We start from the raw sequence: 23,426 nt of genomic DNA, 5'->3' as shown, positions 1-23,426 counted from the left end.
TCATTTTTTCAAAAGGCCATCAGCCCCCCATCCGCCGCCCTTGGATGGGGGGGACAGCCTCGGGCTTCACCCTTGGGTGGCTGGAGGGGGGACCCCTTGATTTAAGGGATTCCCACTCCGCCAGGGCCGCAGGGACCAATATAAATGTGTCCCCCGGCTATGGCATTATGTACCTGGCTAGTAGAGCCCGGTGCTGGTTTCCAAAATACGGGGGACACCTACGCTTTTTGTCCCCCGTATCTTTGGAACCAGGACCAGGCGCAGAGCCCGGTGCTGGTTTATGAAATATGGGGGAACCCCCGTCATTTTTTTCCACATATTTTGTGAACAAGGACCGGCTCAAAGAGCCCGAGGCTGGTTTTAGGAGGGGGGACCCCACGCATTTTTTTTAACAAAATTAACACTTTCCCACCCCTTCCCACAGATAAACATGCACGGATCTTACTGATCCGTGCATGCCTATCAGAACACGGTAAAAAAAAGCAGGTCTATTTTAAAACTGCTTTTTTTTACGATTTGTATTTATTCACGGCAGTGTTTTGCTATTGCTGGCAGTGTTTGTGAAATACAAATTTTAGTAAATGACGAGTTCTATAAAATAACAGGCGTATTTGACCGATGGTGTATTCATTCGTAAAATTTTTCTTGGACTTCCAAAAAAATACGAATGCCCTCATCACTGCCGAGATTTGTGCTTAGTAAATTCCCGAGATGACACTTTGAAGAAAAAACGCAAAATCGGTCAAAATCGGGAGCTTAGTAAATTTCCCCCATGGAGTCTATCTCCAACAGTAATTACACCCAACGTCCAGCACAACTTGTGTAATGTTTCGGCCTCTCAGGTTGTGTCATTGTAAGTGCAGCAGTGACCAATCCCATGATCCACACTCACCTGGTGCCAGGTGTCCTGCGCGGGCTGGGCGATGTTGATTCTGCCGCTCTTGTACTCGGCGATCACCTGATGTTTGTCACCCAGAAGCTGCACAGTCAGCTCATAGCTTGATCCGGTATCAGCACGCGATCCGTACCTGCAATTATCCCATGTACTGTGATTACTGGCCTGTATACCTTACACATGGGCACAGAGACTGTGGGAGGGGGCTGGCATTAGGTGGGGCAATATGCAGTCAGTGTGGGGGCATATACAGCAAGTGTGACTGACTTTGGGGGTAATTCAGACTGCATCGATGCAGTGGCAGTGATCGCAGTCTGAATTACTTTGTGGAGTGCGCACGCGTAGCGGCCGCACTGCGCGTGTGCACCCCAGGAGCCCAGTGAGATGCTCTGCCTGATTGACAAGCAGAGAAGGTCACGGGGCAGAAGGGGCATGCCACCGGCATTAGAACACCATTGGCAGGGCGCAGTCCAGATAACGAAACTGTGTCCGGACCCATATGGGGGGGCGGGCTGCAGCGGCTGCGTATCGTCACACGCAGCCGCTGCGACCCTGAATGCGGCAGATAGCTCCCTGCCAGCGCGCAGGAGCTGCACAGGTAGGGAGCTACTTGCTAGGTACAAAAGCATTGCCGTTGTGCGATGCGTTTGTATCTGTGCGTGGGGGGGCAGGGCCTGACATGCGGGGCGGACTAGCCCTGTGCTGGGCGTCCCCCCACATGTCAGAGTAAATGATCATAGATGTGCTAAATTTAGCACATCTACGATCAACTCTGAATTACCCCCTATATGTAGTAGGTGTGGGGCAATGTGCAGTATTTATGGGGGCAATATGCAGTAGGTGGTGCAATACTCATGTTCCTCCCCAGCGTTGTCCTTGCTCCCAGCACTCCCTGTCTCCTGCCTCTTCTCAGCGACTCTGACAAAGGGGGACATTTACAAAGCAGTGATAAGAGCGGAGAATTGAGCCGTTGGAGAAGTTGCCCGTGGCAACCAATCAGCACTGAAGTAACATCTATAATTTGCATACTATAAAATCATACAGAGCTGCTGATTGGTTGATGGGGCAGCTTCTCCACTGGCTCACTTCTCCGCTCTTATCACTGCTTAGTAAATGTCTCCCTTAGTGTTGAACCCCCCTCCATGTGACTCACCTCTGCATGACTATCAGATACTATGACTTACCTACCCCTCACCCCGATCCTACCAGCTCCTTGTCAGCTGAGTTACTTACTCACGATATGTCAGATTCTCTGTTATATTGTATACTCCTGTATGTATGTATGTATATATTAGTGTAAGAGACAGCATAGTAACACATGCAGTTAATGTGGAACATCAGGATTTCCCAGGTTTAGCAGAGGAGCAGCAGCAGGACTGAATGGTCCAGTACAGGTTTTGCCTCAATCAGTTGTCAGCCAGAAGCTACAGTAGGCTAATTAATTAACTAACATAACCTGTGATCTGCCTTTAAAGATGTGTTCAGTGCACAGAGACAGCGCTTCTGATGGTGACTAGCATCCAGGAGAGGGTGTGGGGATGTCAGGGCCACTAAACTGTACTGATGTGATCCTGTACTACTATGAATCTATACTGATGTGTTCCTGTGCGGCTGTAAGCCAGTACTGAGGTGATCCTGTACTACTATGGGGGGTATTCAATTATGTCCGGATTTTTGGGCTAGCTGAAAAATCCGGACATAGCTGTTCAATGCAGGCTGTTTTCGGACACTTTTTTCCAACAAATGCATCCACCAAAATAGTTGAAAACGGTGGGGTTTTCAACAACAACACGTGGATCTGCGAGTAATTTGCCGTGTCTACGACAATGCCAGATTTTTTTCGACAGTCGAAAAGTCGTCTGATGCTGTTGTAAACCTGCACTGATATGCTTAGACTGTGCTGTACTGCCCAGAGACACATATATATATATATATATATATATATATATATATATGTGTATGTATATATATATATATATATATATATATATATTGTGGATAGAGGGGTGGTCTCTAACCTGACTATTTCACATTCTGGTGGAATCAGCTCCCTCCAAGGGAGAGGAAAGCAGGACCAGCACATTATGTGGGTGGTCTTCAGTTTGCCCGCTGTCGGGATCCCGGTGCACAGTACACTGGCGCTGGAATCCCGACACCCGGCATACCTACACTTTTTCTCCCTCTTGGGGGTCCACGAAGCCCCTGGAGGGAGAAGCATCACGTGCCCGTAGCGTGTCGAGCGTAGCGAGCCTGCAAGGGGCTCATTTGCGCTCATCCATCTGTCGGTATGCCAGTGGTCGGGATTCCAGCTCCGGTATGCTGGACGTCAGGAGCCCGGCCGCCGGCATACCCTACTACACCCACATTATGCACCTGCAGTAGTAATTTGTAACTCTGGATTTCACTGCTCCAAGGGGAAAAATAGAAGTCTGAGTTTTTCCAGCTCACCTAGAGCCAGCAGTAAGTCAGGAGAGGGATGTAAAACTCCCACTGCTCATTGCACTGATGCCTGTTAGGGGTCAGCGAGTAGGCTGCAGTTTTATAGTGCCAGGGACTGTGGACGTTGGCTGTGCCAGGAGAGCATGGTGGATGGTGGCTGCAGTTCGTTGCAGCAGAACAACTGTTGAGCGCGGGAAGTGCTAAGACATTCACTTTTCATTTGTTAATTTTAAGATACTGTATGTACCTGTGTGACCAGGCCCAAGCCTGTGTATGCTATATACAGTGTCTGATGGCAGACACTGGGCGGTATTCAATTCTTTTCACCCCCTTCCACACCGGTTCTGTTTCTGCTGACGGGCGTGGTATAATCATTTCACCCCCGGGGTAATAAGGGCACCCAACCCTTTAGGCAGCTAAATCTGATTACTATGGGTGCCATGTGCGCGATAACGGGGATCACTTTAGAAAGGAGATTGGGCGTGGTATATCATTTGAATACAGCACACTGTGTTTTACTGGAAGACCTGCCTGCTCTGGGTGAGTTGCAGGAATACTCAGAGTGAGCGTCACCGGACAGCAGATCTCACCCAGTACAATCATGAAAACTCCTATGTGATTGGTTGTTATGTTGTACAGTGCTACAGCCACTGCAGAGCCTCTCGTCTTACCATTCACTGATGACAACGCACGGCTGGTTGGTGTCCAGTATCTCCTTTGTATATCCTTCCTTTAGGAGATCAATGTCCTGAGATTTGCTGCACCACCTGAAAGTCAGCAATGACAGGGAAATGCAGCTGTCACCATGTACAAATGACTGCATACAGCTTATGTTACTCCTTCTTCTCACACACTGAGGACCTGCGTCTGAGTGAGGTACAGCAGTGTCTGCATCTGCTGCCGGTCTGCAGCTCTGTGCTAATAGCGCTACAAGCCCCTCCCTGGCGTATATCGATGCTCTGACTGTGCAAGGCCTGAGACACCCACATTAGGGTTCAGCATAGGCAGTAATCAAGCCTATGCCACCAAAGGTTGGACCGCCTGAAATTGCAGCAGCCCTACCCTACTGAAGGTGCAGCTCCCGACAAGTTGCAGCGCATCTCCTGTACCAGCAGGCAGCAGTCTCCCAATGATAAACCGATCCCTATTATCTATATGGGTCTGGCTATAATCAGCTCCCGACAAGTTGCAGCGCATCTCCTGTACCAGCAGGCAGCAGTCTCCCAATGATAAACCGATCCCTATTATCTATATGGGTCTGGCTATAATCAGCCCCCGGAAAGGTGCAGCACATCTCCTGTGCCAGCAGGTGGCAGTGTCCCAATGATAGGCCGATCCCTATTATCTATATGGGACAGGTCAGGAAGGGATTAGGTATGTACAGATACAGACAGCCACTTTATTCTGTTATATAGAGCAGCTCTATTACTAGTCATCTAACTGTATTATCCCAACTTCCCATCACAGCCTCATGTAATATCTCAGCTGTAGGGGTCAATAACCAGCCAATCATAGTGCTGTTGATAGACATCGAGACTCCTAATAGGGGTATCTGATGATAGGCCAATTGCTAGGCCATGCCCTGTACACAGCCTACACTGTTACCACCTCCTGTCCCAACCTCTATCCGTCTCCCCAGACATATCCAAATGTAACTTACACAAATGTCTACAAAGGAAGTGATGTGTAGGTCTAACCCCAGATGCCTATGTGGTACGTTTCCGCTAACGAGGAGATTGGAAGCATGCCAGCGTCTTTGTAAAGAGGTAGGGGAGGAAACTGTCCCATCAGGTGGCAATACAACAATTGACGTATGAATGGTTATTGTTATCACTCTGTATGTAATATACTTACCCGTTGGATGTAGCAAAGTATTTCTTCACTGAACTGGATGGAAAAGTGGCTCCCAGAACAGCATCCTCAACTTTCCATCCACCTCCACCATTCTGAATGTCCGTCCAGTGCTGTAAACCCTCTGCAAAACACATGGAATAGTATAGTCAGATAATATCCTGATAAACAGCCTTAACTAGAGATTTTGTTGCCCTGTGCCAGAAAGTGCATTGGTTGCCCCCCCTCCCCATATTTTAAATAGGGACATGGCCATACAATAGTAGCCTCAAATCAAATTACACCACACTCTAGTGTCCCTTATTCACATTACACCACACACTAGTGTCCTTTATTCACATTACACCACACACTAGTGCCCTTATTCACATTACACCACACAGCCGTGTCCCTTATTCACATTACACCACACACTAGTGCCCTTATTCACATTACACCACACACTAGTGCCCCTTATTCACATTACACAACACCTTTCTTATCCATTACCCTCTTCAACACAGGTGCTGTAAGAGGGAAGAGCAGGAGCAGAGCATTGTGTACGCCTGGAGAGGGTCATGTTGGGAGGTATGACATAGGTATGAGCACTGGGTCAGTATTAGGGTACAGCACAGGTGATGGTAGTCATACAGTAAGAGGGAAGAGCAGGAGCAGAGCATTGTGTCCTCCTGGAGAGATCATGTTGGGAGGTATGACATAGGTATGAGCGCTGGGTCAGTATTACGGTACAGCACAGGTGATGGTTATCATACAGTAAGAGAGTGTTAGGATCTCCTGCTCTGTGCTGCCACGTCGCCATGGCAACCGGGAGGCAAGTGTTAGCGAAGTAACCTGAGCGCAGCTGATACTCCGGTCCGGGTTTTTACTGTGTAGTGGTTACAGGCTCTGTGCACGGCAGGGAATCCGGTGCTGGTTTTGTGCTCACAGTCTGTGAGGTCTGAGTGGGGCGTGGACAGCACCTGCTATATAAACCATCCTCTCAGGCTAGGCAAATGCTGCTGAATCTTTGTTTGTTAGTCAGTTCCAGAGAGTTAGCTAGTACTGTGTGACTTTGTATTTACTTGTTGCTTACTGCGAATAGGCCTTGGGATTCGGTACTTCATTCTGCCAATCCGGACCTAGCAGTAAGACTGGAGTCAGTTGTTTGACCTGCTGGGGTTCTTTTGCTATTCTGTGAACCCAGCAGGTTTGCGGCTGTACTCTCAGACCTGCTTGCTTAATCCTCCCTCACTGTGCAGGGCGTCCAGGTGTCAGTTTAGTGGCAGTAAACTGAACCTGTGCCCTGCAAGTGGGGGTTAGGATTGTGGATACTATCCTTGTGTCTATATTTCTATCTCTGACCAAGGAGTTTATTCCCACACCCGTTGGTAACCCTTTGGGGTTTTTTCTGTTGCTCTTAGCAACATCATTTCAGGTGCTCCACATGTTAAATCACTACACCTCGCTTCATTGTCCGCTCTATTCCATCTGAGCATTCCTGACACTAGGGAGACACCCAATTCCTGAGCCTTTGGGCTTCTCCGTTCACTTTGTGTTTATTAGGTATTCCATCACCTCCTGTGTATGTTATGTTATACTGTCTGTGAGTTCGTTTGCTTCGCTTCCCTCTCTGTTCACACACCGGTATACTCCTGTTAGCACTGGTGTGCGTAACATATTCAGCAGCCCTACTCCTGTTGAAATTTTGTGGGAATATGGAGCATACCCCTCAAAATACTTTGCAACAGGTGGTCGATCAGGTGCAGGTCCTGACTCGACAATTTAATGAGATGTCCATTAAAATGAACACCCCGCAGGCCGCTAGCGGAGCTCCCGCAGCAGCAGCGGCAAGTTCAGGGGTTAAGGAGCCGAAAGTAAATCTCCCGGATCGTTTTTCTGGAGATCGCTCACAGTTCTTTTGTTTCAAGGAGAGCTGTAAGCTATATTTCAGGCTTAGGCCCCAGTCTTATGGGTCGGAGATTCAGCGGGTGGGCATGGTGATTTCCTTGCTACAAGGAGACCCACAGGTCTGGGCATATGGGTTACAGCCTGACTGTCCGTCGCTTAAAAGTGTTGATGCTTTTTTTACGGCACTGGGCATTTTGTATGATGACCCTGACAAGATGGCTTCAGCCGAGGCTCAGATTACGGTTCTTAAGCAAGGGCGACGGCCAGCTGAGGTTTATAGTACAGAGTTTCGGAGGTTGGCTCATGATACCCAGTGGAATGACCCAGCCCTGAGAAACCAGTACCGAAGGGGCCTTTCTGACCAGATAAAGGACCAACTGGTACAATATCCCTCGCCTGATAGCTTAGATCAGCTCATGCAGTTATCCATTCGGGTGGATAGACGGCTGAGAGAGCGTAGGCTTGAAAGGGAGACCGCAGTTTCCTTTTTTCCCAAGGGAACCTCAGACTCTGAGGAATATTCCGAGGAGCCTATGCAGATTGGGGCTACCTGCCTCTCCTCGCGTGAGAAGACGCGGAGGAGACAGCAGGGTTTGTGTTTGTACTGTGGGAATAAAGGTCATGTTGTAGTATCATGCCCAGAAAAACCGGAAAACTTCAGGGCCTGAGGGTGATGGGAAATATCCTGTCAGGCCAGAAGTCAGAATTTCCCAAAAAGACTTTTCTCATTCCGGTGACTTTGGAGATCCTCGGTCAAACTGTCAAGACTGAGGCCTTTGTTGACAGTGGGGCCGATGGGGTTTTCATGGACCGTCAATTCGCCCTGGAACACTCTGTTCCCTCAGTACCTTTGGCATCAGAGATTGAGATCTGTGGGTTAAACGGGAACCATTGTCCCAGGGTAAAATTACCTCCTGCACCAGCCAAATTCCTTTGTTTATTGGAGCCACACACTCTGAAAAATTGTCTTTTTATGTGACGGTCTGTTCTTTTGCCCCATTGGTTTTGGGGTTACCCTGGTTAAGGGCCCATAACCCTCAATTTGACTGGGTCTCTGGGGAGATTCTTAGTTGGGGTAGTGATTGTTTCAGGAGTTGCTTGAGCCTTCCAGTCAGGCTCTCGCAGCTAAGTTTGCCAGGATTGCCAGGATGTTATGCAGATTTTGCGGATGTGTTCTCCAAAAAAGTTGCGGAGGTACTACCTCCCCATCGCCCCTATGACTGTGCCATTGATTTGTTGCCGGATGCTAAGCTTCCCAAGAGCAGGTTGTACTCCCTGTCATGTCCTGAGACTCAGGCTATGGCAGAGTACATTCAGGAGAACTTGGCTAAGGGATTTATCAGACCCTCACAGTCCCCAGTTGGGTCGGGGTTCTTCTTCGTGGGTAAAAAGGACGGTTCGTTGCGACCCTGCATCGACTTCAGGGAATTGAACCGTATCACGATTAAAAACTCGTACCCACTGCCTCTCATTTCGGTTTTGTTTGACCAGCTTCGTACTGCCACCATTTTTTCTAAGATTGACCTACGCGGTGCTTACAATCTAATCCGAATAAGAGAGGGGGATGAATGGAAGACTGCCTTTAATACCCACTCAGGGCATTATGAATATTTGGTGATGCCTTTTGGGCTCTCTAATGCCCCGGCAGTCTTCCAGGAATTCATGAACGATGTGCTCAGGGAATATTTGGATAGATTCTTAGTTGTTTATCTAGATGACATCCTAATCTTCTCTCATTCCCTGGAGGAACATCGGAAGCATGTACGCTTAGTCCTCCAGAAACTCAGAAACCACCAGCTTGGGGCGAAGCTGGAGAAGTGCGAGTTTGAAGTCCAGCAAATCGCATTTCTAGGGTATATTATCTCCTCAGAAGGTTTCCAAATGGAGGGTTCTAAGGTACAGGCAGTCCTGGATTGGGTGCAGCCCACTAGTTTGAAGGCGCTTCAGCGTTTTCTGGGCTTTGCGAATTTTTATAGACGGTTTATCGCTGGATTTTCGTCTATAGTGGCCCCCTTGGTGGCACTCACTAAGAAAGGGGCGGATGTTGCTCACTGGTCTTGTGAGGCCAAAGCGGCCTTTGCCCATCTCAAAAGGGCATTTGTCTCGGCCAAGGTGCTGCGACACCCAGATCCAGAGCGTCCTTTTGTGGTAGAAGTGGATGCCTCTGAGATAGGTATTGGGGCAGTGCTCTCTCAGATGGGGGTGTCTGATAATCGCCTTCATCCCTGTGCTTACTTTTCCCGTAAATTTTCGTCTGCCGAGATGAATTATGATGTGGGTAACCGGGAATTGTTGGCTATAAAGGATGCACTCGGGGAGTGGAGACACTGGCTTGAGGGGGCTAAGTTTGTGGTTTCAATTCTCACCGACCATAAGAATCTGGCATATTTAGAGTCAGCGAAGCGGCTCAATGCCAGGCAGGCACGATGGGCTTTGTTTTTTGCTCGCTTTAATTTTTTGATAACATATCGCCCTAGGTCAAAAAACATCAAGGCTGATGCGCTCTCGCAGAGTTTTGCTCCAGTTCAAGAGACCACCGAAGAGCCATTGCCCATTGTGTCCCCATAATGTATTAAAGTGGGCATTACCCAGGACCTCTTGTCATTAGTCCTTAGAGCACAGGAGCAGGCTCCTCCAGACCTTCCGGTAGGTCTCTTGTTTGTGCCTCCTAGGTTAAGACAGCGAGTGTTCCTGGAATTCCATGCCAAGAGGTCGGCAGGGCATCCGGGTATTGCCAGAACTCGGGAGTTGCTGTCTAGGGCGGTGTGGTGGCCCTCGGTGGCTAGGGATGTGGATCAGTGGGTTCGGGCATGTGACGTTTGTGCCCGAAATAAAACTCCTAGAGGGGTTCCTGTCGGCCCATTACATCCACTCTCTATTCCGTCTAAGCCATGGACCCACATTTCCATGGATTTTGTGGTGGACCTGCCCAAATCCTCGGGGATGACAGCCATTTGGGTTGTCGTTGACAGGTTTTCGAAGATGGCGCATTTCGTTCCACTGGTTGGGTTGCCATCGGCCAGACGCCTGTCTGAGTTATTTATGCAGCATGTTGTGCGCCTCCACGGGTTGCCACTTGATGTGGTCTCTGACCGTGGATCCCAGTTTGTGGTCAAATTCTGGAGGGCATTTTGTTCTGATCTCCAGATTTCTGTGAGCTTGTCGTCAGGCTACCATCCACAGTCTAATGGGCAGACTGAGAGGGTGAACCAGTCCTTGGAGCAGTTCCTCAGGTGTTATGTCTCCAAGTGTCATACTGACTGGGTTGCTCATCTGTCCATGGCGGAGTTTGCCTATAACAACGCGGCTCACTCTGCTACAGGGATCTCTCCCTTCCTTTGTGTGTATGGGCATCATCCTAAGGCCAATTCTTTTGACCCCCTGGATTCCATGCCTGGTGGTTCCTCTGTTGTTTCGGTCCTTAGGGGTATTTGGAGGAAAGTGAAGAAAGCCCTTGTGTCTGTGTCATTAGTGACCAAAAGGGTTTTTGATAAGCGGAGAAGACCCTGCAGCTTCAAATTAGGAGACTTCGTCTGGTTGTCCACCAAGAATTTGAAGTTGAGACAGCCATCTCATAAGTTAGGCCCCCGGTTCATCGGCCCTTATAAGATCACCAGGGTTATCAATCCGGTGGCATTTCAGTTAGATCTGCCCCGTTCATTGGGTATCAATAAAACATTTCATTGTTCCCTTTTAAAACTGGCGGTTAGTAATCCTTCTTCCAGTGGAAGACCTTCTCCTCTTCTGATACGGGGTCAGAGGGAGTTTGTGGTTGAAAGGGTTCTTGACTCCAAGATGGTTCGGGGTCGGCTGTCATTTTTGGTGCACTGGAAGGGGTATGGCCCGGAGGAGCGGTCAAGGGTGCGCAGTTGTGATCTTCATGCCCCCAGACTGATACGCTCTTTCTTCTCGCAGTTCCCCGATAAACCCGGTGGTAGGGGTTCTTTGACCCCTCGTCAGAGGGGGGGTACTGTTAGGATCTCCTGCTCTGTGCTGCCACGTCGCCATGGCAACCGGGAGGCAAGTGTTAGCGAAGTAACCTGAGCGTAGCTGATACTCCGGTCCGGGTTTTTACTGTGTAGTGGTTACAGGCTCTGTGCACGGCAGGGAATCCGGCGCTGGTTTTGTGCTCACAGTCTGTGAGGTCTGAGTGGGGCGTGGACAGCACCTGCTATATAAACCATCCTCTCAGGCTAGGCAAATGCTGCTGAATCTTTGTTTGTTAGTCAGTTCCAGAGAGTTAGCTAGTACTGTGTGACTTTGTATTTACTTGTTGCTTACTGCGAATAGGCCTTGGGATTCGGTACTTCATTCTGCCAATCCGGACCTAGCAGTAAGACTGGAGTCAGTTGTTTGACCTGCTGGGGTTCTTTTGCTATTCTGTGAACCCAGCAGGTTTGCGGCTGTACTCTCAGACCTGCTTGCTTAATCCTCCCTCACTGTGCAGGGCGTCCAGGTGTCAGTTTAGTGGCAGTAAGCTGAACCTGTGCCCTGCAAGTGGGGGTTAGGATTGTGGATACTCTCCTTGTGTCTATATTTCTATCTCTGACCAAGGAGTTTATTCCCACACCCGTTGGTAACCCTTTGGGGTTTTTTCTGTTGCTCTTAGCAACATCATTTCAGGTGCTCCACATGTTAAATCACTACACCTCGCTTCATTGTCTGCTCTATTCCATCTGAGCATTCCTGACACTAGGGAGACACCCAATTTCTGAGCCTTTGGGCTTCTCCGTTCACTTTGTGTTTATTAGTTATTCCATCACCTCCTGTGTATGTTATGTTATACTGTCTGTGAGTTCGTTTGCTTCGCTTCCCTCTCTGTTCACACACCGGTATACTCCTGTTAGCACTGGTGTGCGTAACAGAGAGAAGAGCAGGAGCAGAGCATTGTATCCTCCTGGAGAGGGTCATGTTGGGAGGTTTGACATAGGTATGAGCACTGGGTCACTATTGGGGTACAGCACAGGTGATGGTAATCATACAGTAAGAGGGAAAAGCAGGAGCAGAGCATTGTGTCCTCCTGGAGAGGTCATGTTGGGAGGTATGGCATAGGTATGAGCACTGGGTCAGTATTAGGGTACAGCACAGGTGATGGTAATCATACAGTAAGAGGGAAGATCAGGAGCAGAGCATTGTGTCCTCCTGGAGAGGTCATGTTGGAAGGTATGACATAGGTATGAGCACTGGGTCAGTATTAGGGTACAGCACTGGTGATGGTAATCATACAGTAAGAGGGAAGAGGAGGAGCAGAGCATTGTGTCCTCCTGGAGAGGTCATGTTGGGAGGTATGACATAGGTATGAGCACTGGGTCAGTATTAGGGTACAGCACAGGTGATGGTAATCATACAGTAAGAGGGAAGAGCAGGAGCAGAGCATTGTGTCCTCCTGGAGAGGTCATGTTGGGAGGTATGACATAGGTATGAGCACTGGGTCAGTGTTAGGGTACAGCACAGGTGATGGTAATCATACAGTAAGAGGGAAGTACAGGAGCAGAGCATTGTGTCCTCCTGGAGAGCGTCATGTTGGGAGGTATGACATAGGTATGAGCACTGGGTCAGTATTAGGGTACAGCACAGGTGATGGTAATCATACAGTAAGAGGGAAGATCAGGAGCAGAGCATTGTGTCCTCCTGGAGAGGTCATGTTGGGAGGTATGACATAGGTATGAGCACTGGGTCATTATTAGGGTATAGCACAGGTGATGGTAATCATACACTAAGAGAGAAGAGCAGGAGCAGAGCATTGTGTCCTCCTGGAGAGGGTCATGTTGGGAGGTATGACATAGGTATGAGCACTGGGTCAGTGTTAGGGTACAGCACAGGTGATGGTAATCATACAGTAAGAGAGAAGAGCAGGAGCAGAGCATTGTGTCCTCCTGGAGAGGTCATGTTGGGAGGTATGACATAGGTATTAGCACTGGGTCAGCACATATTCTCCAATGCTGGATCCCACACGGGAAGAACCCGTTTCCAATTCCCTGGTGGGATCCGGCATTGGAGATGTGAAAGAGGTTATATATGATCACTTGTAAAATGCAGGAAATAAATACATACAGTAAATAATACTAAAAACAGCCATAACAATGAGACGTCACGTAATAGAAAAGATCTGTAATACCATTCCCGCAGGGGTTCTTGATGAGATTTCTCGCCATCGTGTTCTAGATGTTCTGTAGCTGGGACTCTAGATGTCTGGTTCCGCTCTGCTCTCTGTTCCAGAAAAAAATACCTGATTATCCCATGATCTGACCATTCACCAACATAAGTATAATAAGAAATACCCCTAATTACACAGTAACGTCCTGTCTGCCTGCCACTCCCGTAATAGCGCAGTATATAGATGTAACGCTGCCTATAGGTTACAGTCACACAGAGACATATACTAGTGAAGTATATAGATGTAACGCTGCCTATAGGTTACACTCACATAGAGACATGTACTAGCGCAGTATATAGATGTAATACTGCCTATAGGTTACACTCACATAGAGACATGTAGTAGCACAGTATATAGATGTAACGCTGCCTATAGGTTACACTCACATAGAGACATGTACTAGCGCAATATATAGATGTAACGCTGCCTATAGGTTACACTCACATAGAGACATGTACTAGCACAGTATATAGATGTAACGCTGTCTATAGGTTACACTCACATAGAGACATGTACTAGCACAGTATATAGATGTAACGCTGCCTATAGGTTACACTCACATAGAGACATGTACTAGCACAGTATATAGATGTAACGCTGCCTATAGGTTATAGTCACATAGAGACATGTACTAGCTAGAGATGAGCGGGTTCGGTTTCTTTGAATCCGAACCCGCACGAACTTCACTTTTTTTTTCACGGGTCCGAGCGACTCGGATCTTCCCGCCTTGCTCGGTTAACCCGAGCGCGCCCGAACGTCATCATGACGCTGTCGGATTCTCGCGAGACTCGGATTCTATATAAGGAGCCGCGCGTCGCCGCCATTTTCACACGTGCATTGAGATTGATAGGGAGAGGACGTGGCTGGCGTCCTCTCCATTAGAATAGATTAGAAGAGAGAGAGAGAGAGAGAGAGATTGTGCAGACAGAGTTTACCACAGTGACCAGTGCAGTTGTTGTTAAGTTAACTTTTATTTAATATATCCGTTCTCTGCTATATCCGTTCTCTGCCTGAAAAAAACGATACACAGCAGTCACACAGTGTGACTCAGTCTGTGTGCACTCAGCTCAGCCCAGTGTGCTGCACATCAATGTATAAAAGCTTATAATAATTGTGGGGGAGACTGGGGAGCACTGCAGGTTGTTATAGCAGGAGCCAGGAGTACATAATATTATATTAATTTAAAATTAAACAGTGCACACTTTTGCTGCAGGAGTGCCACTGCCAGTGTGACTAGTGGTGACCAGTGCCTGACCACCAGTATAGTAGTATATTGTTGTATACTATCTCTTTATCAACCAGTCTATATTAGCAGCAGACACAGTACAGTGCGGTAGTTCACGGCTGTGGCTACCTCTGTGTCGGCAGTCGGCACTCGGCAGGCAGTCCGTCCATCCATAATTGTATAATTATATACCACCTAACCGTGGTATTTTTTTTTCTTTCTTTATACCGTCGTCATAGTCATACTAGTTGTTACGAGTATACTACTATCTCTTTATCAACCAGTGTACAGTGCGGTAGTTCACGGCTGTGGCTACCTCTGTGTCGGCAGTCGGCAGGCAGTCCGTCCATCCATAATTGTATTATTATAATATATACCACCTAACCGTGGTTTTTTTTTCATTCTTTATACCGTCATAGTGTCATACTAGTTGTTACGAGTATACTACTATCTCTTTATCAACCAGTGTACAGTGCGGTAGTTCACGGCTGTGGCTACCTCTGTGTCGGCAGTCGGCAGGCAGTCCGTCCATCCATAATTGTATTATAATATATACCACCTAACCGTGGTTTTTTTTTCATTCTTTATACCGTCATAGTGTCATACTAGTTGTTACGAGTATACTACTATCTCTTTATCAACCAGTGTACAGTGCGGTAGTTCACGGCTGTGGCTACCTCTGTGTCGGCAGTCGGCAGGCAGTCCGTCCATCCATAATTGTATTATAATATATACCACCTAACCGTGGTTTTTTTTTCATTCTTTATACCGTCATAGTCAGTCATACTAGTTGTTACGAGTATACTACTATCTCTTTATCAACCAGTGTACAGTGCGGTAGTTCACGGCTGTGGCTACCTCTGTGTCGGCACTCGGCAGGCAGTCCGTCCATCCATAATTGTATTATAATATATACCACCTAACCGTGGGTTTTTTTTCATTCTTTATACCGTCATAGTGTCATACTAGTTGTTACGAGTATACTACTATCTCTTTATCAACCAGTGTACAGTGCGGTAGTTCACGGCTGTGGCTACCTCTGTGTCGGCAGTCGGCAGGCAGTCCGTCCATCCATAATTGTATTATAATATATACCACCTAACCGTGGTTTTTTTTTCATTCTTTATACCGTCATAGTGTCATACTAGTTGTTACGAGTATACTACTATCTCTTTATCAACCAGTGTACAGTGCGGTAGTTCACGGCTGTGGCTACCTCTGTGTCGGCAGTCGGCAGGCAGTCCGTCCATCCATAATTGTATTATAATATATACCACCTAACCGTGGTTTTTTTTTCATTCTTTATACCGTCATAGTCAGTCATACTAGTTGTTACGAGTATACTACTATCTCTTTATCAACCAGTGTACAGTGCGGTAGTTCACGGCTGTGGCTACCTCTGTGTCGGAACTCGGCAGGCAGTCCATCCATCCATAATTGTATTACAATATATACCACCTAACCGTGGTTTTTTTTTCATTCTTTATACCGTCATAGTCAGTCATACTAGTTGTTACGAGTATACTACTATCTCTTTATCAACCAGTGTACAGTGCGGTAGTTCACGGCTGTGGCTACCTCTGTGTCGGAACTCGGCAGGCAGTCCGTCCATCCATAATTGTATTACAATATATACCACCTAACCGTGGTTTTTTTTTCATTCTTTATACCGTCATAGTCAGTCATACTAGTTGTTACGAGTATACTACTATCTCTTTATCAACCAGTGTACAGTGCGGTAGTTCACGGCTGTGGCTACCTCTGTGTCGGAACTCGGCAGGCAGTCAGTCCATCCATAATTGTATTATTATAATATATACCACCTAACCGTGGTTTTTTTTTCATTCTTTATACCGTCATAGTGTCATACTAGTTGTTACGAGTATACTACTATCTCTTTATCAACCAGTGTACAGTGCGGTAGTTCACGGCTGTGGCTACCTCTGTGTCGGCACTCGGCAGGCAGTCCGTCCATCCATAATTGTATTACAATATATACCACCTAACCGTGGTTTTTTTATACCACCTAACCGTGGCAGTCCGTCCATAATTGTATACTAGTATCCAATCCATCCATCTCCATTGTTTACCTGAGGTGCCTTTTAGTTCTGCCTATAAAATATGGAGAACAAAAAAGTTGAGGTTCCAAAATTAGGGAAAGATCAAGATCCACTTCCACCTCGTGCTGAAGCTGCTGCCACTAGTCATGGCCGAGACGATGAAATGCCAGCAACGTCGTCTGCCAAGGCCGATGCCCAATGTCATAGTACAGAGCATGTCAAATCCAAAACACCAAATATCAGAAAAAAAAGGACTCCAAAACCTAAAATAAAATTGTCGGAGGAGAAGCGTAAACTTGCCAATATGCCATTTACCACACGGAGTGGCAAGGAACGGCTGAGGCCCTGGCCTATGTTCATGGCTAGTGGTTCAGCTTCACATGAGGATGGAAGCACTCAGCCTCTCGCTAGAAAACTGAAAAGACTCAAGCTGGCAAAAGCACCGCAAAGAACTGTGCGTTCTTTGAAATCCCAAATCCACAAGGAGAGTCCAATTGTGTCGTTTGCGATGCCTGACCTTCCCAACACTGGACGTGAAGAGCATGCGCCTTCCACTATTTGCATGCCCCCTGCAAGTGCTGGAAGGAGCACCCGCAGTCCAGTTCCTGATAGTCAGATTGAAGATGTCAGTGTTGAAGTACACCAGGATGAGGAGGATATGGGTGTTGCTGGCGCTGGGGAGGAAATTGACCAGAAGGATTCTGATGGTGAGGTGGTTTGTTTAAGTCAGGCACCCGGGGAGACACCTGTTGTCCGTGGGAGGAATATGGCCGTTGACATGCCAGGTGAAAATACCAAAAAAATCAGCTCTTCGGTGTGGAGGTATTTCACCAGAAATGCGGACAACAGGTGTCAAGCCGTGTGTTCCCTTTGTCAAGCTGTAATAAGTAGGGGTAAGGACGTTAACCACCTCGGAACATCCTCCCTTATACGTCACCTGCAGCGCATTCATAATAAGTCAGTGACAAGTTCAAAAACTTTGGGTGACAGCGGAAGCAGTCCACTGACCAGTAAATCCCTTCCTCTTGTAACCAAGCTCACGCAAACCACCCCACCAACTCCCTCAGTGTCAATTTCCTCCTTCCCCAGGAATGCCAATAGTCCTGCAGGCCATGTCACTGGCAAGTCTGACGAGTCCTCTCCTGCCTGGGATTCCTCCGATGCATCCTTGCGTGTAACGCCTACTGCTGCTGGAGCTGCTGTTGTTGCCGCTGGGAGTCGATGGTCATCCCAGAGGGGAAGTCGTAAGCCCACTTGTACTACTTCCAGTAAGCAATTGACTGTTCAACAGTCCTTTGCGAGGAAGATGAAATATCACAGCAGTCATCCTACTGCAAAGCGGATAACTGAGTCCTTGACAACTATGTTGGTGTTAGACGTGCGTCCGGTATCCGCCGTTAGTTCACAGGGAACTAGACAATTTATTGAGGCAGTGTGCCCCCGTTACCAAATACCATCTAGGTTCCACTTCTCTAGGCAGGCGATACCGAGAATGTACACGGACGTCAGAAAAAGACTCACCAGTGTCCTAAAAAATGCAGTTGTACCCAATGTCCACTTAACCACGGACATGTGGACAAGTGGAGCAGGGCAGGGTCAGGACTATATGACTGTGACAGCCCACTGGGTAGATGTATGGACTCCCGCCGCAAGAACAGCAGCGGCGGCACCAGTAGCAGCATCTCGCAAACGCCAACTCTTTCCTAGGCAGGCTACGCTTTGTATCACCGCTTTCCAGAATACGCACACAGCTGAAAACCTCTTACGGCAACTGAGGAAGATCATCGCGGAATGGCTTACCCCAATTGGACTCTCCTGTGGATTTGTGGCATCGGACAACGCCAGCAATATTGTGTGTGCATTAAATATGGGCAAATTCCAGCACGTCCCATGTTTTGCACATACCTTGAATTTGGTGGTGCAGAATTTTTTAAAAAACGACAGGGGTGTGCAAGAGATGCTGTCGGTGGCCAGAAGAATTGCGGGACACTTTCGGCGTACAGGCACCACGTACAGAAGACTGGAGCACCACCAAAAACTACTGAACCTGCCCTGCCATCATCTGAAGCAAGAAGTGGTAACGAGGTGGAATTCAACCCTCTATATGCTTCAGAGGTTGGAGGAGCAGCAAAAGGCCATTCAAGCCTATACAATTGAGCACGATATAGGAGATGGAATGCACCTGTCTCAAGTGCAGTGGAGAATGATTTCAACGTTGTGCAAGGTTCTGATGCCCTTTGAACTTGCCACACGTGAAGTCAGTTCAGACACTGCCAGCCTGAGTCAGGTCATTCCCCTCATCAGGCTTTTGCAGAAGAAGCTGGAGGCATTGAAGAAGGAGCTAACACGGAGCGATTCCGCTAGGCATGTGGGACTTGTGGATGCAGCCCTTAATTCGCTTAACAAGGATTCACGGGTGGTCAATCTGTTGAAATCAGAGCACTACATTTTGGCCACCGTGCTCGATCCTAGATTTAAAGCCGACCTTGGATCTCTCTTTCCGGCAGACACAGGTCTGCTGGGGTTGAAAGACCTGCTGGTGACAAAATTGTCAAGTCAAGCGGAACGCGACCTGTCAACATCTCCTCCTTCACATTCTCCCGCAACTGGGGGTGCGAGGAAAAGGCTCAGAATTCCGAGCCCACCCGCTGGCGGTGATGCAGGGCAGTCTGGAGCGACTGCTGATGCTGACATCTGGTCCGGACTGAAGGACCTGACAACGATTACGGACATGTCGTCTACTGTCACTGCATATGATTCTCTCAACATTGATAGAATGGTGGAGGATTATATGAGTGACCGCATCCAAGTAGGCACGTCACACAGTCCGTACTTATACTGGCAGGAAAAAGAGGCAATTTGGAGGCCCTTGCACAAACTGGCTTTATTCTACCTAAGTTGCCCTCCCACAAGTGTGTACTCCGAAAGAGTGTTTAGTGCCGCCGCTCACCTTGTCAGCAATCGGCGTACGAGGTTACATCCAGAAAATGTGGAGAAGATGATGTTCATTAAAATGAATTATAATCAATTCCTCCGCGGAGACATTGACCAGCAGCAATTGCCTCCACAAAGTACACAGGGAGCTGAGATGGTGGATTCCAGTGGGGACGAATTGATAATCTGTGAGGAGGGGGATGTACACGGTGATATATCGGAGGGTGAAGATGAGGTGGACATCTTGCCTCTGTAGAGCCAGTTTGTGCAAGGAGAGATTAATTGCTTCTTTTTTGGGGGGGGGTCCAAACCAACCCGTCATATCAGTCACAGTCGTGTGGCAGACCCTGTCACTGAAATGATGGGTTGGTTAAAGTGTGCATGTCCTGTTTTGTTTATACAACATAAGGGTGGGTGGGAGGGCCCAAGGATAATTCCATCTTGCACCTCTTTTTTCTTTTCTTTTTCTTTGCATCATGTGCTGATTGGGGAGGGTTTTTTGGAAGGGACATCCTGCGTGACACTGCAGTGCCACTCCTAGATGGGCCCGGTGTTTGTGTCGGCCACTAGGGTCGCTAATCTTACTCACACAGCTACCTCATTGCGCCTCTTTTTTTCTTTGCGTCATGTGCTGTTTGGGGAGGGTTTTTTGGAAGGGACATCCTGCGTGACACTGCAGTGCCACTCCAAGATGTGCCCGGTGTTTGTGTCGGCCACTAGGGTCGCTAATCTTACTCACACAGTCAGCTACCTCATTGCGCCTCTTTTTTTCTTTGCGTCATGTGCTGTTTGGGGAGGGTTTTTTGGAAGGGCCATCCTGCGTGACACTGCAGTGCCACTCCTAGATGGGCCCGGTGTTTGTGTCGGCCACTAGGGTCGCTAATCTTACTCACACAGCTACCTCATTGCGCCTCTTTTTTTCTTTGCGTCATGTGCTGTTTGGGGAGGGTTTTTTGGAAGGGACATCCTGCGTGACACTGCAGTGCCACTCCTAGATGGGCCCGGTGTTTGTGTCGGCCACTAGGGTCGCTTATCTTACTCACACAGCGACCTCGGTGCAAATTTTAGGACTAAAAATAATATTGTGAGGTGTGAGGTATTCAGAATAGACTGAAAATGAGTGTAAATTATGGTTTTTGAGGTTAATAATACTTTGGGATCAAAATGACCCCCAAATTCTATGATTTAAGCTGTTTTTTAGTGTTTTTGGAAAAAAACACCCGAATCCAAAACACACCCGAATCCGACAAAAATAATTCGGTGAGGTTTTGCCAAAACGCGTTCGAACCCAAAACACGGCCGCGGAACCGAACCCAAAACCAAAACACAAAACCCGAAAAATTTCAGGCGCTCATCTCTAGTACTAGCACAGTATATAGATGTAATGCTGCCTATAGGTTACACTCACATAGATACATGTACTAGCACAGTATATAGATGTAACGCTGTCTATAGGTTACAGTCACATAGAGACATGTACTAGCGCAGTATATAGATGTAACGCTGCTTATAGGTTACACTCACATAGAGACATGTACTAGCACAGTATATAGATGTAACGCTGCCTATAGGTTACAGTCACATAGAGACATGTACTAGCACAGTATATAGATGTAACGCTGCCTATAGGTTGCACTCGCATAGAGACATGTACTAGCGCAGTATATAGATGTAACGCTGCTTAGATAAGCTGAAGGCTGCATAAGCCTGAGGCCATATAAGCGATCAACTTTTTGTGATTGGTTGTTAAATGACTAAGCAGTTGCTAGGCAGATCAGTTTTCCCGGTTGGTTTTTTCCTATTGGTTTAAGGGGTTGTGCATCAGGATGAAGAGGAGGGTCTTAGGTTAGTATATAGGGGGTGGCCATCTTGCTAGACTCCCTCTTGCCTTTCAGTTTATGCCCCAGGAAGGATAAGTACTATTGCTTATTTTCACTGCCTGTAAATTGTTTTTTTTTTTTTTTTTTTGAATTTCATTTGCCTTCTCTAGGGCATTATACAGTGCTGTGCCCCCTCTCTGCGTGTCATTGTATACTTTTGCAGATTCTCCCCCCTCTGCCATGCCTCGTACAAAACGTGCAGCCCCCCCCCCCCGCGCGCCTCGTGGATGCGGGGAGCGCCTTCCGCTCCCGCTCCCCGAGCGTTGCGCCACAGAGAGGACTTCCCCCTGTTTCAGACAGGCGGCGGGGACGGGCAGTTACAGCCCGCTCCCCTGCCGCACGGAGACGGGCGGCCAGCGACCGCTCGTCACGTGGTGCCGATGCGCGCGGCTCGGCCGGGCCGCGCGTCCCGGCGCTCGCAGCGGGACGGGCCTCTCCTCTCCCTCCTGCCTCGGGCGTCTGCAGCACTTCCCCTCCGGCGGCCGGCGGCCGCTCTGCACGTGGCGCGGGTGCGCGCGGTCCGGCTGGGCCGCGCTCCCCGGCGTCTCCCGCGGGCGAAACGACTTCCCTCCCTCCTTCCATAAGTGCCTCCGGCCCTCCTCCTCCATCCCCGCAGTCGGCTCTCGGCGGCGTCCTGGGGGCACAAGCTGTGCCGGACGGCCGCGGCAGAGCTGCGGGGGGCGAGGGGGGGGTCAATATGCAGCTGGAGGATATGAGCCCAGGGCAGCGGGTAGCGGCTCCCGCTGTCCCCGGGACAATACAGGGCCCCATACTACCCCCCTCCAGCGGGGGGTTTAGCACACCGCACCTCAATTTAAATAATATTGGGCCGTTTGGGCCTAGTGTCGCCGGGGCGGGGGACGTGGCAGCGGCGGCCGCCACACCCGCCCCGGCGGCAGTCACATGGCAGGGTTTTCCCCCGGCCTCGGTGGCCTGCTCGGGCTCCTCCTGGGTGTCAGACGCCCCGACGCCATTAACGGCGCCCCCGCTCGTCGGTTTTCAAACCCCTCTCCACGCCCTTCCCGGTCCTTTTCAGTTTGGGTCCACACAGACATCCGTCTCGGCGGCTTATATGACGCCCGGCGGGGCGCTTTCGGTAGCAGCGCAGCAAGGCTTCGCGGGGAGCCAGTCCTTCCCCGGGGGTTTTGCGTGGCCTCCGGCTCCAGCATTCCCCTTAGCCGCCAGCATGCCTTCCATGGGCTTCATGACGGTGTCCGGCACACAGTTTTCCCCGCACGGGGCCAGCGCGGGCGCCGGCGTGCAGTCCACGTGGTCGGTCGGTGGCCCCCGAGTCGCGGTGCCCTTGCCGGCCTTTGCGGGCCTGCAGTCAGGGCAAGCACCGGGCGGTGGGTATCAGGTGGCACAGAGTTGGCCCCCTCTCGCGGCGCCCCCTCAGTTCCTTCCGGCGTCATACGGATGGGCGGGGGCGGGCGGCTGCCCGCCGCATACGGCGTGGCGGCCGTCTTACCCCGCGAGTTTCGGTGCAGTGAGCGGGTCAGCCTTTACGCAGTCGATCGGGTACACCTCGGCGGGGGCCCCCTCCCTGCAGCTGCCGGGCGGCCATCCGCCACGGAACGGGGGGACGGGCTCTCCGCATTTGCGGACAAGTGTTAATGATGTTCTGGTTCCCCCGGTGCCGGTTGTCCCCTCTTTTTCTCCCTTGCAGGTTCCGTCTAATTCAGGGGCTACGCCCGTCACGAGGCGAAGGTCACGGACAAGCGCGACTGCGAACGTGGAGGTACGGCCATCAGCGGAGGCGGGTGCAGCGGACGACGCGGTTCCGGGTCCTTCAAACTCCGGTGAGCTAAATATTCCTTTACACGTTTCAACTTGTAGTTCCTCGTCTTCTAGCAGCGTATCATCCGGCTCTCCGCGGCGCCCGCGTAAATTAGCTAGGCTCATCGCGCGGCGAATGGCCAAGGAGGCGCACAAGGTGGCCGCTCCTGCGCAGGTGGTCCCCTCCGACCCTCCCCGTTACGGCGAGATGGTACATTGCGCCAACACGGCAGTGACAAGAGGGGTTCGTAAGCGCATGCGGGAAAAAATACGTAAGGGGAAGTATGTAGACATATTCACCCTTACAGAGGAAATGCGGCAG

General features: G+C 49.3%; 1 protein-coding gene across 1 annotated transcript in view; it reads right to left on the bottom strand.

Annotated features, from left to right (window-relative positions):
- Positions 1–23,426, bottom strand: part of LOC134965703 (F-box only protein 2-like) — a 99,194-nt gene that overhangs the window by 7,075 nt on the left and 68,693 nt on the right. Inside the window, exons 2-5 of the mRNA XM_063942011.1 lie at positions 13,191–13,282; positions 5,189–5,309; positions 4,006–4,101; positions 893–1,028 (exon numbers count right to left, since the gene is read on the bottom strand). Coding sequence (XP_063798081.1) covers positions 893–1,028; positions 4,006–4,101; positions 5,189–5,309; positions 13,191–13,227 — 390 coding nt within the window. The 5' untranslated portion in view covers positions 13,228–13,282. The remainder of the gene's footprint in view (positions 1–892; positions 1,029–4,005; positions 4,102–5,188; positions 5,310–13,190; positions 13,283–23,426) is intronic.

The sequence above is a fragment of the Pseudophryne corroboree genome, chromosome 10 (genome assembly GCF_028390025.1).
Source record: "Pseudophryne corroboree isolate aPseCor3 chromosome 10, aPseCor3.hap2, whole genome shotgun sequence".
In the NCBI taxonomy this organism is placed as follows: domain Eukaryota; kingdom Metazoa; phylum Chordata; class Amphibia; order Anura; family Myobatrachidae; genus Pseudophryne; species Pseudophryne corroboree.
Note: the sequence above shows the minus strand (reverse complement) of the source record. Positions and strands in the feature narration are given on the sequence as shown.